Consider the following 16,880-nt stretch of genomic DNA (forward strand, 5'->3'; position numbering starts at 1 on the left):
GCAAAAAAAGAAAAGAAAAAAATGAAATGAAAAAAAATCTACAGACAAGAGATGTTTTGCTGGTTGTCATTTGGCAACCTGTGATCTCCATAAATAAATGAGCAACATGACAATGAAATTATCAAACATATTTCTTGAAAGAAAACTAATCTTTTAATACAAATAATTAAACAGATCACAAATTAGAGAAATCAACAAGGAATTTTATTGTTATTAAGTTTTTATATCATACTAAAATATTTTATTAATGATTCACATACTTTATATTTATTCATTGTATATTATAACAAAACCTTTTAGTGATTTTAGAGTACCATCTAAAACACAGATGGTATGAAATTAACAGTATAAGTATAAAATCCAATAGAGAATATCAAAGGAATACTAAAACTATTGTTAATTTTAAAAGGTAAGACCAGTACATATAGAAAGATAAATACAGAAAAAAATTTCAAGGTGCTAAAATTTAACTCAACTATTAAAAATAAAGTAATTACATTAAAAATAAAGAGAATAAGAATTCAGATTTGTAGACTAAGCATTCCAATTTGAGGATATTTAAGTCCTTTCCTATCCACATAAAACACAGTACTCCTAGTTGTTCAGATAGCACTGAACCCTATATACTATGTTTTTTTCTTATACACACACCTATAATAAAGTTTATTTTACAAATGAGGCACGATAATGGCTAATTATAAAATATGAGAATTATAACATTATGTGATAATAAAATTGTCAACAACACTACTCTCACAATTCAGAGATATTATTAATTAATTAATTAATTAATTTAGTGGTACTTGGGATTCAACCTAGGGTTACTCTATCACTGAGGTATACCCCAACCCCTTGCCTTTTTTTTTTTTTTTTGAGAAAGGGCTTGCTAAATTGCCTAGGCTGGCCTCAAACTTGTGATCTTCCTATCTAAGACTCTGAAGTCACTGAGATTACAGGCATGCCCAAATATGCCCAACTCTTAGGGCTATTAATAAGTAGAATAAGTTTACTTGAAAACAAGTCTGTGATACTGTAGAGCTGAGAATGGATAGTACCACTAAGTGATTAATGGACACACAGTGCATATAAGATGGATATGCTGGACAAAATATAATTCTAAAAAATGGAAGAGTACTGAACAAGATTTCATCACACCAAAAAAAAAAACCACATAATTTAAAATTCATGAATGGTGTATTTCTGGAATTTCTGATTTTTATTTCATACCATTGTTGACCATAGGAAACCAAAAATGTTGAAAGAAAACTGGGCATAAGGGAGAACCACTGTAGATTGCTACACTGAATGTAAAAGCAAAATTCCCCAATGATCTTTTTTTGTTTGTTTGTTTTTGTTGGGATGTTTTGGGAGTTGGGTACTGGAGATTGAACACACAGGGGCACTCCACCACTGAGCTACATCCACAGCCTATTTGTTTGTTTGTTTTCGTGTGTGTGTGTTGTTGTCATTGTTGTTTTTGAAACTGGGTCTCAGTGTGTGTGTGTGTTTGAGACTGGGTCTAAGTTGCACAAACTGCCCTCAAACTTGTAATCCTCCTGCCTCAGCCTCCTGAGTTGCTGTGTCTACAGGCATATGCTACTATGTCCAGCACGAGCATCTGTCCTTTTTTTCTCCACATAATTTTTAATTGGTGCCTTAGTTGTACATTCTGATGGGGTTTGTTGTTAAAAAATTGTACATGTACACAATGCAACAATATAATTTGGCCAGTATCATTCTCCAGCATTCCCCCACTCCATCTCTACCTCCCATTCCTTGGTTCCTTTCTTTTACTGGTCTCCCTTTGATGTTCATGAGATCCACTCCCACCTTTCTTTACTGTCATTCTCTCTAGTTTCTGCATATGTCAGAAAACATACAACCATTAACCTTCATCAACAAGTTCACAGTTTTGGGTCTAATTCCCAGGTTTATGATCCATTTTGAGTTGACTTTTGTGCAGAGTGAGAGATAAGAGTCTAGCTTCATTCTTCTACAGATGGATAACAAGTTTTTCCAGAAACATGTGTAAAAAAGGCTGTCATTCCTACAATATGTTTTTGGCACTTTTGTCAAAGATCAGATGACTACAGGTGTGTGGGTTTGTCTCTATTTGTGTCTTCTATTCTGTAACATTGATCTGTGTGTCTATTTTTATTCTAGTTCCATTCAGTTTTTGTTACTTAGCTCTGTAGTATAATTTGAAGTCAGAGATTGTGATACCTCCAGCATTGTTTTATGGCTTAGAATTGCTTTGGTTATTCTGGCTCTTTTATTCTTCCAAATGAATTTTAGGATTGAACAGTTCTCTTCTTCGAAGACAAGAAAGACATTACAAAACACATGAAGTCAGAAAGGAATGCATTAATATATCTTTGTGATATAGTATGAAAAAATCTAAAAATAATACAAAGGAAATCCCAAGAATAAATAATAGGCAAATTTGTGATAATGAAGGGCTTTTATTTTCTTTTGCAATTAAAGAAATCATAGAAAAACTTAACAGATGACTCAATTGGGAGAATTACTTGCAGCATTTACAACTAACAAATTTATAATTTTGTTATAAAATGTGCTCTATATAAAGGAAGCAGCTATAAATCCATGAGAAAAACTGAGGATCAACAATCATAAGAAATAATTCTTTAAATCCACTCCTTTCCGTGAGTGAAAATCACAAAGGACTCTCCAGCATATGAAAGTGTTTTCTTTCCTAGTAACAGGAAGAAAGTAATACCTGAAGTATATGAGTAACTAAATTATCATTTGACTAGTGTAGTAGACCAGAAAGTATCAGAAGCTAAAAATCCAGAGGGGCAGGAAATTTGATCTTCTGACACTATAGATGAGCGAGACTGTTGCAAACAGCATCTAATTCCTTACTAACTGAAGAAACTGCAGCTGCACTGCAGGCTTTTTCAGTGCACAGAAGAACAATGGATATAGGAAGGCGAATCTTGAAGAGACTGGACATGTAGAAATCGTATTCCAATAAGATGGTATGCATTTAAAATAATAATGGAAATCTTGAAATATCCCAAATTTTAAGTTCTTGGTGTCATTATTATTAGCTGGGATCTACATTGAAATCAAATGTGCCAATCCAGGGTAGGTCTGCAATGTCCTTGTCTTAATATGCATCTGTATACAAGTACTAGACTCGACTCTGGGAAATCTTGATCTTCTTAAGCATTCTCAATTGAGTAAATATTTATTTTGTACTCCAGTCAAGCCAAGCACCATGACCCTGTCTCTAGAGACTATATTTTCTAAAATAGTAATAGAAGCCCTCTATGCCCATACCAGTGCTGTGATGTTTATAGTGTTATAGCTTTCGTGTACAAATGTCTGTGCATAGTTGTAGTGTTGTCTCCCCTCCATGTGTATATCTCTGCTGTGTATAATCAGTGGACCTTTGGGCCTTCCAAAGCCTGATGAGACAAATGACCTTCATAATCTCCTGTTACAGGACAACCATAATTACCAAGTTTTCCACAGAGGACTCAATGCTCAAAAGCCGTGTATTTTAACCAGGTAAGTTTCTTTGTTTGATCACTGCAATGAAAAAGGATCATTTGAGAATTTTCAGGGAGCAACAGTACATGATATTTATTTTGTGATGCATTATTTGAGATAAGTATTTTGCAGTCAAGGAGGAAAAGATGATATGCAGGTAGGAAAATCCAGATACATGTTTATAACAGACATATATATGGTTTGAGTAATGTGATTTAGAACTAGAGAATAGAAATCAAATGTTCTCCAAAGATAAAAAAGTATTAGTTTAGTATCTTTTCTGTTGTTGGTGGTGTTGTTTTGTTTTTGGATTTTTATGCAAAAACCTATGAAGTTTCTATGGTTTCTGATTTTGGAACTCATGTTAGTCATAAAATGGAAAGAATATGTTTAAAGAAAAGTTGAGGAAGGCATAGGTTTCAGAATTATTACAGAAATACCATTTAGAGTAGGGCGGTCACAAGCTTCAGAAACAGGATAAAAATCTATGAAATACTTTGGCTGTGGAGGATATACAAAAACATGAATTTTCCTCGGAAATTCATTGAAAATGTTTTGTATTTCAGTACTTTCCTTTTCATGACCCTCAGAGTCCCATGAAGGACATAAATATAAAAATAAATAGATACAAAAATTTTTTAGTAGTTTTTCCTGCATCCATCAGGTCAATAGATTATTTTTCAAAATAGATAGGGAATATTCAACTTCCTTTAAAAAAGATGATATAAATGGAGACAAGAAAGAAATGGATTGGTTTGTTTTAAGGTGCAATTGACTAAGAGAAAGGATAGAGTGGTGAAAAAAGGATTTAAATTAAATAGAATAGAGCCTGCTGACACAGTTAATTCTAAATATAGATTAGATCAGAGGTACGTGTGGTGGATACTTATGTGTGGGAATGGGAGGCCTTCTTTCTTTTAGGGAATGAGTAATAAGGATACATGTACATTTAAGAATGCTTGTAGGTAATTCATAATTCTTAACAGTTTTCCCTTCTAAGAAGTGGTATCTAACACAGTTTAGGGGAGGTTAATTAAATCTATTTAAAGCTAGAATTTGCTGAATGTTCACTATGTTTCTAGTTCTTATTTATGTGAACATTTTCTTGTAGAAATAATTTTATGATGTAGTAATTATTTTTATCTTCATCATACTTATTAAGAAACCAAGGTATCAAGAGGTAAAGAAGTTCATAAAGATCCATCTCCTATTGAATATATAACCAGGATTTTAAAGAATTTGTTGTGAATTCCAAGCATAACTGGGAGATGTTATTTGATCAATGTCTCTATCAATAATAACTAACACTTATTAGGTGCTTACTATGTGCCAAGTGGCAGACTAAGCATTTCACATTTATCAGTTGATATAGTCCTTATAACAACACAATTAAAATAAAATTTATTTTTTTATTATGCACATTTTAGAGGTAGGAGAATTGAAATATGATTTAAATGGCACTAACTTGGATGGTTTTGTCATTTTCCTAATAGTGTTCAAGAATTCAGGTGCAGAAGCAAAAGAGTTGGATACAATGCTGGTGAGTTGCAAAGGAACAAAGAAAGAAAATGTAATAAGATATTGGAATATACTGACAAATGAATATATGGATTGATATTTCAAAAGGTCTATGTTTATATGAGAGAAGGTACTTGTGCTGGGAGAATTAGAGGTTGGGAGACTGCCCATGATACAGTTGGTTGGAGCTGATGTTTTCAGAGGAGGTACAGTTATTGATGATGATAAATGTGTCTGTTTTGATTCATAAGGAAATTACATTACCAATTGAGAGAAGTGAAGTGGGTTCAGAAAAGGTTCACCCATACATACCTTATAGTAATTTATTAATCTAAGAGTGGAACAGTAAAATATAAGCCATGTAGGAAACTCTTCAATGCATGTGGGTCTGGGATATAGTTATTTCCAGATATCAAAGATAATATAAAATATATTAAGTAGATTGTACACAAGTGTAACGAAGTGAAAAGTAACAATTCAGTGAATGAGGTTCATGAGCACTCTCCTGATCACATCATTTGGACATAGGATCTATTTAAAGAAAATTAGTTGTTTGTTTTCTTTTTGTCTTCTTTTAATTTTAAGATAAGGAAATAAACTCAAATTTTATCAAAGAAGTTGAAATTGTTGACATGAGTATTTTTATTGGTGGAAAAAATTGCTACAATCATTTACAACAATATAATTAACTTTTTGCTCAAGCCCTAAGAGCAGTTAAAGAGACTGAAAATAGATTTGGCACATATAATTTATTGTCCTTTTTATTTTAATTCACTTGACTTATTCCTTGGGAGAAAGCAAAATTTGAAATAACAGCCTCTTGAAAGAACTGATACAAAATTCAGAATGGTGTGTGTGTGTGTGTGTGTGTGTGTCTGTGCAGGTATATGTGTGCATGTGTATATGTAAGCACATTCATGTATAAATGGAAGAAAATATGAGATAGGTTCTTGACTTGTATCTACCATGAAACATGTTGTTGTGGAATACTATGCTCAACATTTCAAAATAATTCCCTTGGTACCTAGTAACGAACCCACATGTAGGTAAATCAGAGTCACCTTACATCTTCACCCTCTGCTATTCCAAAATAAACAAACAAAAACTCAAGTTACTAGTAATTAAGTGCATATAATCAATTTAAAAACTTGATTATATTGTTCCAAGTGAACAAGAATGAACTTTTTGAGAAAAGCTAATTTGTAAACAAAAGAAAAACTGCTCTTATAAGCCAAAGACACCTATAAACTATTGTGATATTACAACATGTAAAGAATGTTTCATTTAATACCAAAATCACAGATTAATTGCTTTTATTATGCCAAGATGTGAGCTGACACAACAGAAATATAAAGTCCGTTAAGATTTAAACTGTGTATTTCATGTAAAGTCCAGAAACATGAAATTCATTAAGATATAAACTCTTCGTTATGTAGAGTTTGTAAATTACTAGTTAACAAGAGACTACTATTTGTAATCATTAAACTATTTCCAAGTTAAAAGAATATTGGAAAGAAAAGATTGTGTAACTTTTTAAAATAAAGAGAAAAGTTATTATAGTTGTGTTTGGTACACATTAAAAAGATAAGTAGAAATTCACCCACCAGACAAGAGAAACTGCAATTAAGTCCAAGTGTAGAGTAGATTTTAAGTCATAGAAAGTGATCTAAGAGCTATTAGAAGATTGCTTTAATGATAAGGTTGTTTTGTTGTTGTTGTTGTTTTTACATTTTTTTAGTAGTTGATAGATCTTTATTTTATTTATTTATATGTGATGCTGAGAATTGAACCCAGTGCCTCACACTTGCCAGGCAAGTGCTCTACTGCTCAGCCCCAGCCCCAGGGTCCTTAATGGTAAGGTTTTAAGTAAACTACTATGTAATGTTGGAAACATGACTCTGATGATGTGAGAAAATGGATTTTTATGGAATTTAAAAACAAAACAATACCAAAAAAAAAAAAAAAAAAACCAAGGAAAAGTAATTAGAAAGCCAAATCATGGAGTGTATGTCAGTTAATGAAAAAATTAACTAAAGAAGATGGACATAGGTGAGGTATACTATATTTGATGAATATGAGATAATTGAATTCAACAAGACAAAATGACTTGTTTGCAACCTTAAAGTTACTAAGGGAGAAGGATAAAAGATAACCCTGAGATTTCTGGTCTAAATGACTGTGTGACTGCTGTCGCCAGGAAATAAAATTCAGAGTAGGGGAGATTTGAAAAAAAAGTAGTGAATATTGTTTAGAAAAACTTGAAATGAGAGAAGACAGTAAATAAACACACACACACACACATGCAAAACCACATATAATTTATATCAGAAAATTTAGAAAGTGTCACATGTGCCACTAGCACTCTTCTCTCTGAAGTGGCAGATTCCATCTGGGTCTGTGCAAACAGATCCAGATGCAGGTAAGTTATCAACAGAACATGTGGCGGGAAGATTGACATTTACCTGTTTCAGAAACAGACACAATGGCAGAGCAGGAGGGTATTCTCTGGTCTTTTCACTTTGCTGCTAATCTACTAAATCCAAAATGAAGGACCTCATTGATTTCATTCAAAATAGGCCCAGGAAAAATTAAAAAAACCTTTCCAGAAGGTTGGGGATTTATATAGGAAATGGTTTCTGGAGGAATTGTTCTCTGCAGTTGCCTCTGTTTTATAAGTTCTGGAGCTTCAAGAGAAGCTGTCCTCTTGTCCAGTCAAAGTGACAACATATTTTTTTATTATCTTATCACAATTAATTTACAACTAAAAGACATAATTTGTTAATATGTAAATATATGTAAATAATTAACCTTGATTTTTATCTTATGCAATTTTCTTAGCTAGGAGGTATGTTTATATTTCTAGATGTTTTGCTTTTCTTCTTGTGTATATAATTCTCTTCCAACAACTTCTTAAAATTTTGCTTCTCCTAAAAGAGGAAAAAATCATGGAATATGAACAAACCTTAAAATGTATTCTTTGTATTGAACCTCAGAACCTTTCAGGCTTTAAGCATTTCACACTCCTAGTTTCTAACTCCAAGTTTGTATCTCTCTCTGGAATTATAAAACCCATCTCTAATATATAATGCTCCATAACTCAGTTTCTGTATTCTGGATAAGTTTAAATTCTTAAGACTCTTAAACTATTAATGTAACTCAACTTCTGATTCTTACCTTCTTACAAGAAAACACCACATATGCTCATTTACATAGATCCACAAGAGCATAGGTTTAATATGACAATGCACATCTCATCACCAAAAAAGTTTTTTTTTTCATGTGATATTTGGAAATCCAAAGAAGCACTGTTAATTAGAATATCCCTTAATGTTTATTGAACATTCACATTTCTGGAATTCAAGGAATGGAATTTAGATATTAGGAACAACTAGAAATAAAAATAGGTATATTATGAAAACAGGTGTTAAGATTTCAGAATTAAGATAATAGGAGGAATGTGCATCTGAGGAAGAAGATTAGAGGACAATTACTAGAATCAAAGTACAAGCTCATAATAAAGGTCACAGGAAAATAGTCATGGTGGGTCAGACTCAGAGGAGTGGATTTGGTGCTTGGGTCTTTACTGCCACTGAGTAGGAGTATTAACAAAGCCAGACGTAGGATGAGGACACATGGGTGGGCAGGACATTGAAAAGTCTCACATTATCCCATTAACTGCTAATGTGTTTATTTAGGGCAATATTTTAATTATCTGAAAGAATAAAAAATAAAATATTCACAGTTACTTTGGAAAAGCAGATAACTTATTTGCAACATTTTATTTTATGACATGTACATGTGAAATGTATTTTCATGAAAATCCTTTAAAATAAATTGTGAATGGTACGTTTATATGATAGTGAATAAATTTAACTTTTCTTGGCTGGATCAGAAAAGCCAGTTAATCCTTCTTTTCTGGCCTATGTTCTTAGTGAAATTGAATGAATTATTAAATGAAATCTGTAAATTCTGTTTTTAATTGCATAGAAAGGCCAAGTAGTATAGGATAAAATCATGGTGAAAAAAATTTTAAAAAAAGAAAGTCTAAAAAATATGTAACTAATATATGTTAAAATTCCAATGAAAATTTTTATTTTTCTACTTATTATTTCAGGAGATACTCCTAATATTAAAGTAAGTTTCTAATATCTTGTCAATATTTGGACTATCATCAAGATTTTTTCTGAATTAAGAATATAGTGATCCAAAGTATAGTAAGAGTTTATTCTTTTCAGTGTCCTAAAGAACTTTGGTCATATTTAGTTTCTGAGATTCTTTATTCTACACTACTGATTATTTTATTAAGTTATCTGTAGACAGTATATTGTTAAAATGCTAACTGCCAACTGCCTTTTGAATAGCATGCTAATTATTAATATGCACATCCTTGAATGTACAGTTCGTGTGTATGTGTGTACGCCTATATGTAGTTGCATACTTGATTGAAAGTTCCCTGAGATCAGTGGCCTTGCTTGTCTGTTATTTGTGCATGTTTTTCCCTTTTGTTTCCTGTCCCTCCCTCCCTTCCTTCTTTTCTTTTTTTGCAGTATGGAGTATTGAACCCAGGATTTGTCACATGCTGCGCAAATGATTATGAATGGGCTTTTTTACATTCTAGTTTGACAGGGTCTTCCTCAGTCTCCCAGGCTGCCCTTGAACTTGGAATTCCCCCTGCCTAGGCCACTCTAGTAATTGGGATTAACACAATCAGCAGGCCTTTGCTTTTCTTAAGACAATCTGTATCACATCATCCTGAAAATTTACAGATACAAAGACAGAACCATTTTATCATTATCTGTTTACTTCCTAGATAACAAAAATTTAAAAAGTAGAACAAAGTTTAAAAGGAAAACAATAGAGACAGTTTAATTTCATTTTCTTATTTGCAAATCAAGATATCAGGGATCACAAAAGAAGATATTTCCCTAAGGATTTATGGAAGTTTTGAAAAAGAGCAAGCCCTAAGATAGGCTATTCTCAAGTGCTTATTGAATCTACCTTTGCAGAGCCATGGAGGAGTTCTGTCGTCATGATACCTGCTCACAGGGGTTTTGCCTTCATACTTGATACTGAACATGCAGCCTCTCAAGTGTTAACATGGAAGATAATGGTACACATCACCCAATTTCATCTTTCTTCCTCGTTGGTATTCCTGGCTTGCAAGATTTTCATTGCTGGATAGGCATCCCTGTCTTCCTCCTGTTTGCCCTGACCCTGCTGGGGAACAGCATCATCATTGTTACTGTCAAGCTAGAGCCAAGCCTCCACCAGCCTATGTATTTCTTCCTTTGCATGCTGGCAGTGAATGACATGGCTCTTTCCTCTTCCACAGCCCCCAAGATGCTTAGCATCTTTTGGTTTAATGATCACAGGATTGGCTTTAACATATGCCTAACACAAATGTATTTTATCCACACACTCTGCATTATTGAATCAGCTCTCCTACTTGCCATGGCTTCTGATCGCTATGTGGCTATCTGCATCCCATTGCATTACACAACCATCCTAACAACATCTAAAATCATTAAAATGGGCCTAGTTGGTGTCAGCCGAGCTATACTCATGGTTCTGCCCTGTCCTCTTCTTATTAAGAGGCTGCCATACTATACAAATTATATCATCAATCATGTCTACTGTGAGCACATGGCCGTGGTGAAGTTGGCCAATGCCAACACCCTTATTAACAGAGCATATGGCATTTCTGTGGCCCTTTCAGTGATGATATTGGACCTGGGGCTCATAGCCACATCCTATATCAAAATTCTCCAAGCAGTCTTCCGGCTGTCTTCCCAGAATGCCCGCTCCAAAGCCCTGGGCACCTGTGCTGCCCATGTTTGCACTATCCTTGTCTCCTACACACCTGCACTGTTCAGCTTCTTAACTCATCGCATAGGCAAGAAGGTTCCTCCAAGCATCCATATACTCTTTGCAAGTCTATACCTTCTGGTACCTCCCACAGTCAATCCCCTGGTGTATGGAATCAAAACCAAGCAGATTCGGGACCAGGTGGTGGGTCTCTTCTTCCCAAATAAGAAAATTTCTGAACATTAAAACATTTCACTACAACTTTTGTTGGAGGAATATGGTTTATGAAGTTATGATGGATTAACAACATTTCCAACCTTGTCTTCAAAATGTCATTTCTCAGTTAACCTTTGTAGCAAGGATATTTGATGTGGTCTAATTTTTTTTCTTTATCGTTGAGTTTTATTTTCATGGCAATCTCTCAGAGAAACATATTTATCATTTCATTCTCTGTCTTCCCATATTTCACAATTGTTGTTTAAATATATTTGTATCCTTGTTTCTCCATGTATCTACCTCTCAATATCTATATCTATTGATGAAGCAATATGCAGCAAGCTCTCTAGATAATTAGAGGAAAGTGCAGAGTAAAAGACAATCAGGAGTTTCAGTTTCTGTTCCCATGTATGAAAAGTTTGGAAAACATTCCTTCCATTCTTATGGCAAGAAATATATCTTAAAAAAATGACAATCATGTTTATCCAATTCTCCAGAGATATGAAGTTACATGGCAAACTGCTAACCCAAAATTTAGAGAGTCAGGTAAACCCAGAGAATCAGTCCATATGAGCTTACCTCAAACAGACAACACTGAAGACAAGAGTGTTTTGCTCTAAAAGAATGTTAAACCTAGGGTCTATAGTTTGTCTCAGTGATAGAGCACTTGCCTCACATGTGTGAGGCATGATCCTCAGCACCACATAAAAATAAACAAAATAAAGATATTGTATCCATCTACAACTAAAAAAAAAATTTTAAAAAGAAGGTTAAACCTAATTTCTCAGAGAAGAAAATATACATATACCAGAGACTTGAATGTATATAAAGAAAGAACCTCAGAAAATCATAACTAGAGGTAAAATATTTGATATTTCTTATAATAATTGATTTAATAGCTAATTTGTTGATCAGAGCAGAAGAGACAAGAAAAATCTCAGTGACCATGAGGTATGCAGACACGAGAGAACAGGAACAATATTATGAAGGTGAAGGTAGGGACTGGGAAAACTCCATTATAAGGAACCTGCACTTCCTATGAAGCAGAATTATATTCTTGGAAAGGGGGGTTTTTGATTAGTTGTAAATGAACATTTAAACCTCAAGGGAAACCACTAAGTGTGTCAGGGTTGTGTAACTGGTATTCTAACCCTGAAATCTCTAATATAGTCAATGAACTTCAGAAATGACAGAAAAAGAGGGAATGACAAAGAGAGAATAAATACAATAAATAAAAAGCAATTACACACATGGTGGATATTAATCTACTAATGTGAATAACCACATTAAATGTAAATTGTCTAAATATGCAAATTGAAACAATTTTCAGAGAGGACAAAAAAACGTAGTAAATAACTATGTATTGAATATAAGAAATGCACTTTAAATGTAAAAACACATAAAGGTTAAAAATAGAGCTATGAAAAATTATATGCAATGATAACTCACCAAGTAAAGCTAGAGTAACTATATTAATTTTAGATAAATCACTGTGGACCAAAGAAAATTATTAAAAGTAGCGTGGTCATTATGTAATGATGAGGGATTAATTGTACAATCAGACTAATAATTAATGTGATTTATCCTAATAGCACAGCAACAAAATAGTTGAATAAAATTGATAGAACTGTATGAAAATAATACAAATCTACTATTATAATCAGTCTTGACTTCTTAATTTTCAGTAATTAAGAAGAGAATATATTAGTAAAGATGGAGGTGACCCAAAGAGCACCACTAAGCCACCTGGTTTGAATGACATTTATAGAAAACTTCATCTAGCAACATGTAAATAAACATTTTCCTCAAGCTCACATGCAGTATTCACAAAGAGCATTCACATTATAGAACATGAATATAGAGATATAGAGAAATGGAAATTATATCCAATGAATAGAGATATAGAGAAATGGAAATTATACAAAGTATGTTTTCATACCACAATAGAATTACATAACAAATTATTAACAGAACATGGATAGAAATCCCCAAACACTGGGAGATTAAACCACACTTTTCTAAACAACATGTAAATTAGAGAAAAGTCTCAAGATAAAATTTTAAAACCCATATTTTAAACTAAGTAAAAAGAGTGGAATATGAAAATAAAGGGAAGGAAGTGTCCATAAACTTTGTACTTCAGTTGATAAAGTAGTCCTATCTTAAAATCCTCAGTGGCTCATGAAATTTGATTGACTAATGGGGTGCAGTTTTAGACTCACAGAGGCGTTCTTAAGATTTATGATGGAACGTGACAACATGGTGGAGTTACAGGTATTAGAATTAAGACCTTGCTGCAAATTCTTAAAGTGTGAGACATCAAAAGGCTTACAGTCAGGGCAGTGGGTCGGCCAGGGCTTTGATGAGCTTTTTATCATAGAGTTCTGCAGCATTAGAAACATACAGATGAATCTCATCTTTCCCCTACCTTAAAGCAGTGTCCATCTAGCTAGCAATGCATAATATGGAAACAAAGGAAGTTGATGATATTAAGCATTAAATCTGAAAAAAAAGTAGCTCATATAATGACCTCAAGATAACAAATGGAATTTGATAGACTTGCAGATTCACAGAATTGAGTTTTCCACCTGGTGATGATGCTTAGTATTTGCTTGGCAAAGGATGGTGAAGCATATTTCAGTTGTGCTGTTATTGAGGGATCACTGCTCAAAGACCAGAGGACAAGGGGCTAGAAGTACAGCCACACACGGCACACTCACATAAACACACATAGCACACCATAGTATACACATTACATCTGTGCTTGTTTTTGTAGATATTCATACATTTTGAAAACCTTGAATATATTAATAATTTCAATTCAAATTATGAACTGCAGGTTTTATTTTGCTTTTTGATATTTGTAATTTCTGTTCCCGGATGAGGAATAGGCTTTCTATTCATCTCAGCTCAAAGTTTCATCATCTCTGCCATTCCTTAAATGCTTTACAGGGTTAGCATGTACATAAAAGGATGAAATTAAATAATGAATGTAATTTTACTATTTCATTTAGTCAACAAAATAATATTCATTACATACCAGCTTTAGAGATATAAAGATGAACTAGATGGGCTTAGTTTGCCTAGAGTGTGTAACTCAAAAAAATAAATTATGAGTCAAAGTATTATTATCTCAAGAGAAGAACTAGAACTTCTTATTTCAATACACCATTAACTTAAAAAAACAAACACTGATTCTCACCAAGAAAAAGGCCTTTTCAGAGTGACCTTCCATTATTTCAAATCAGATCAATGAGAAAACAAGAGGATCATCAAAGTGGAAAATTGTATACATTCTGGTTACTGGTGTGGTCAATTGGTCACTCGGCTACCTCAGTCGCAGGGTTAGAGACACGGAGTCAACACACAGACACCAGGAGCTGGTGGAAGCTGGCAGGTGACAACTGCAGTTGACCTCCAGGAAAGCTCTTTTAATGTGGAAGTGATTACAATTGATATAGAACGCATCTTCCAATCATACATAAGCAAGCAGGTTATACAACATCTAGAAACCAATCATCTTATGATTAATGTAGCCACACTATGAGGAAGCTCTAAATATTGCTACACAGTGGAAGGCAGACTGGAAGGATCATTGTCCCTAGGGGAGGGGGCCTTATGAGTCAGGGATTTCATGCCCTGAAGCACCTAACTCTCAGTTTTCTGGCCTTGTAGCTTGGCAATGCTGACCTCAAGCACTGAGGAGGTGGTTTCACTGACGGCTCGCTAAAGCAGAGTGCCCTGTCCTGCAGGTGTTCCTGTCAGGCTTGTACGAGCATAGGTTTTATTAGCACTTTGAGCTGATTGTAGCTGCTAACTGTAAACCAAAAGTTATTCCAACAGAAAATCTTTGACACATGTTTTATAATAAGTTGGGAATCTACCCATAAGTGATAGTACTGAGCAAAGATGGGACAAATAGCTCAAAAAGAGGGGGTAGAGAGAGAAGAGGGGAGGGGAGGGGAGGGGGGATAGTAAAGGATAGGAAAGGCAGCAGAACACAACAGACAATAGTATGGCAATATGTAAATCAATGGATGTGTAACTGATGTGATTCTGCAATCTGTATATGGGGTAAAAATGGGAGTTCATAACCCACTTGAATCAAAGTGTAAAATATGATATATCAAGAAATTTGTAATGTTTTGAACAACCAACAATAAAAAAAAATTTTTAAAAAAGAGGTGGAAAAAAAATAAAACATAAGAGTATGAATTAGAATGGAATGCAAAGCCCAACCTGTGGGTAAAGAAGGTGAAAGCCGGGAGATGAAACTCAGAGAAGATATAAACATAGGTGGCATAGTCTAGTTTCCTTTTGAGCAGCTTGAAGACAATTATGAATATTTGAAAGTAGGAGAGTGTGGTGAAAGTTATGTCACATTTCAGTATATTGAAGTCACACCAGCATTACATATATATCTTGTTGATTCAAATGTCTTCTGATGCCACCTTCAGTATGGACACATGTCCCCAGTATAAATGGGAGACCACAGTGCTCCATCTGAACCTGAAACAGCATTTATGAGAATGAGACACGCAGATATAAAGGTGACTCAGAGTGCAACCTCAAACCTAATCTGAGTGAGAAATTGGTGAGTAAAAGTGTTTGCATGTTTCAGGATCACACATTGCCACATAGTGGTCCAATGACATAGCCAGCCAAACACCTGACTCACTACCCTGGAATGTATTGGCGAACCATATCTGTAAGACACAGCTATCAAAGTACAGTTTCTATAGATGAAATCCAGAATTTTCTAACATCTTGGGCAGAATACAAGTAGTGAAAGCAGTGGCTCCTAGCATTCCCAGAAAGGAGGTACACTGGGCTCAAGCAATTTGCACTTGGCTTTGATGGTGACTAGGAGTTGGGAATTCTTCCAAAGAGCAGTGATGTACCTGGCACAGAAAGGGATACCAACCCAGAAGTGCAGAGACTCCATGGTGCACACATTACAGCCAGATGTATGAGGCTTTCAACACAAATCACATCCTCACTGTAGAATTCAGATATAAACACAATACATAATCCTTTGAAATGTCATGCTTACTGTATATCCTGGAATAACAAAGTTAGTTCCTTCAGTTGTGCCCACGCTAATTTACTGTAGTATGTATAGATTATTTCTCCTCTTTGTTAGAGAAGAAAGTCTTAGTTTTCAGGAAAACTCCTCACCTGTTCATCCTTGACATATCATACATGATCATTTGCTTTGTTGGTCTCCACTATCTCTTCCAGAACTACATTGTTTAGGATTGAGAATCACCTGAATGGAGCCTCATTCTTAGGATGATGTCATATCTATTAAAAGAGATTATTTCTATTCTGATGAAAATTAATTAAATCCTACCACTCTAAGATATCCACCATGACCTGTTTTTGGTATTTCTTTGCTCACCTGTAACACTGGAATAGTATCACCTTTTATAATTCTCATATTTAGATCTTTCTACCTCTTAAACCACACCTTATCATGCAATCCAAAAATAAAATAATCAATGATAAAAACCATTACTTAGTTCTAGTATTTTATGCTTCCCAGAAAGAATATTACATCAAATTATCTGGGCTCTTTACTTGGTCTTCAAGGAAAGCTCTATGGTGAAATGACTGCAACTGAAGTACTTGAAAAAGCATGACTTGAAAACTGTGCTTAAAAGAATGCTTACCATGTAGGCAGCACTGTATACTATATACACTATACTATTAATATTACTATTGTCATTCACTTCAACCCTCCTTATAAGCATTTTTCTTGTTGTTAGAAAATGTATTCTGGAATTATGTACATGTCTTTTTTAACTTTCCTTTGCTCATTTCCT

At 34.1% G+C, this 16,880-nt stretch overlaps 1 protein-coding gene across 1 annotated transcript; it reads left to right on the forward strand.

Annotated features, from left to right (window-relative positions):
• The first annotated feature begins 10,131 nt into the window (after positions 1 to 10,131).
• On the forward strand, positions 10,132 to 11,085 carry LOC114098298 (olfactory receptor 52P1-like). The gene has a single exon (XM_027942460.1). It carries the CDS (start codon positions 10,132 to 10,134, stop codon positions 11,083 to 11,085), a length of 954 nt encoding a protein of 317 aa, XP_027798261.1.
• The last annotated feature ends 5,795 nt before the right edge of the window (positions 11,086 to 16,880 follow it).

The sequence above is a fragment of the Marmota flaviventris genome, chromosome 9 (assembly GCF_047511675.1).
Source record: "Marmota flaviventris isolate mMarFla1 chromosome 9, mMarFla1.hap1, whole genome shotgun sequence".
Lineage (NCBI taxonomy): Eukaryota > Metazoa > Chordata > Mammalia > Rodentia > Sciuridae > Marmota > Marmota flaviventris.

Bases quoted from the DNA above. Each gene is read 5' to 3' on its own strand.
- LOC114098298 (XM_027942460.1), top strand. From the start codon at position 10,132: ATGGAAGATAATGGTACACATCACCCAATTTCATCTTTCTTCCTCGTT.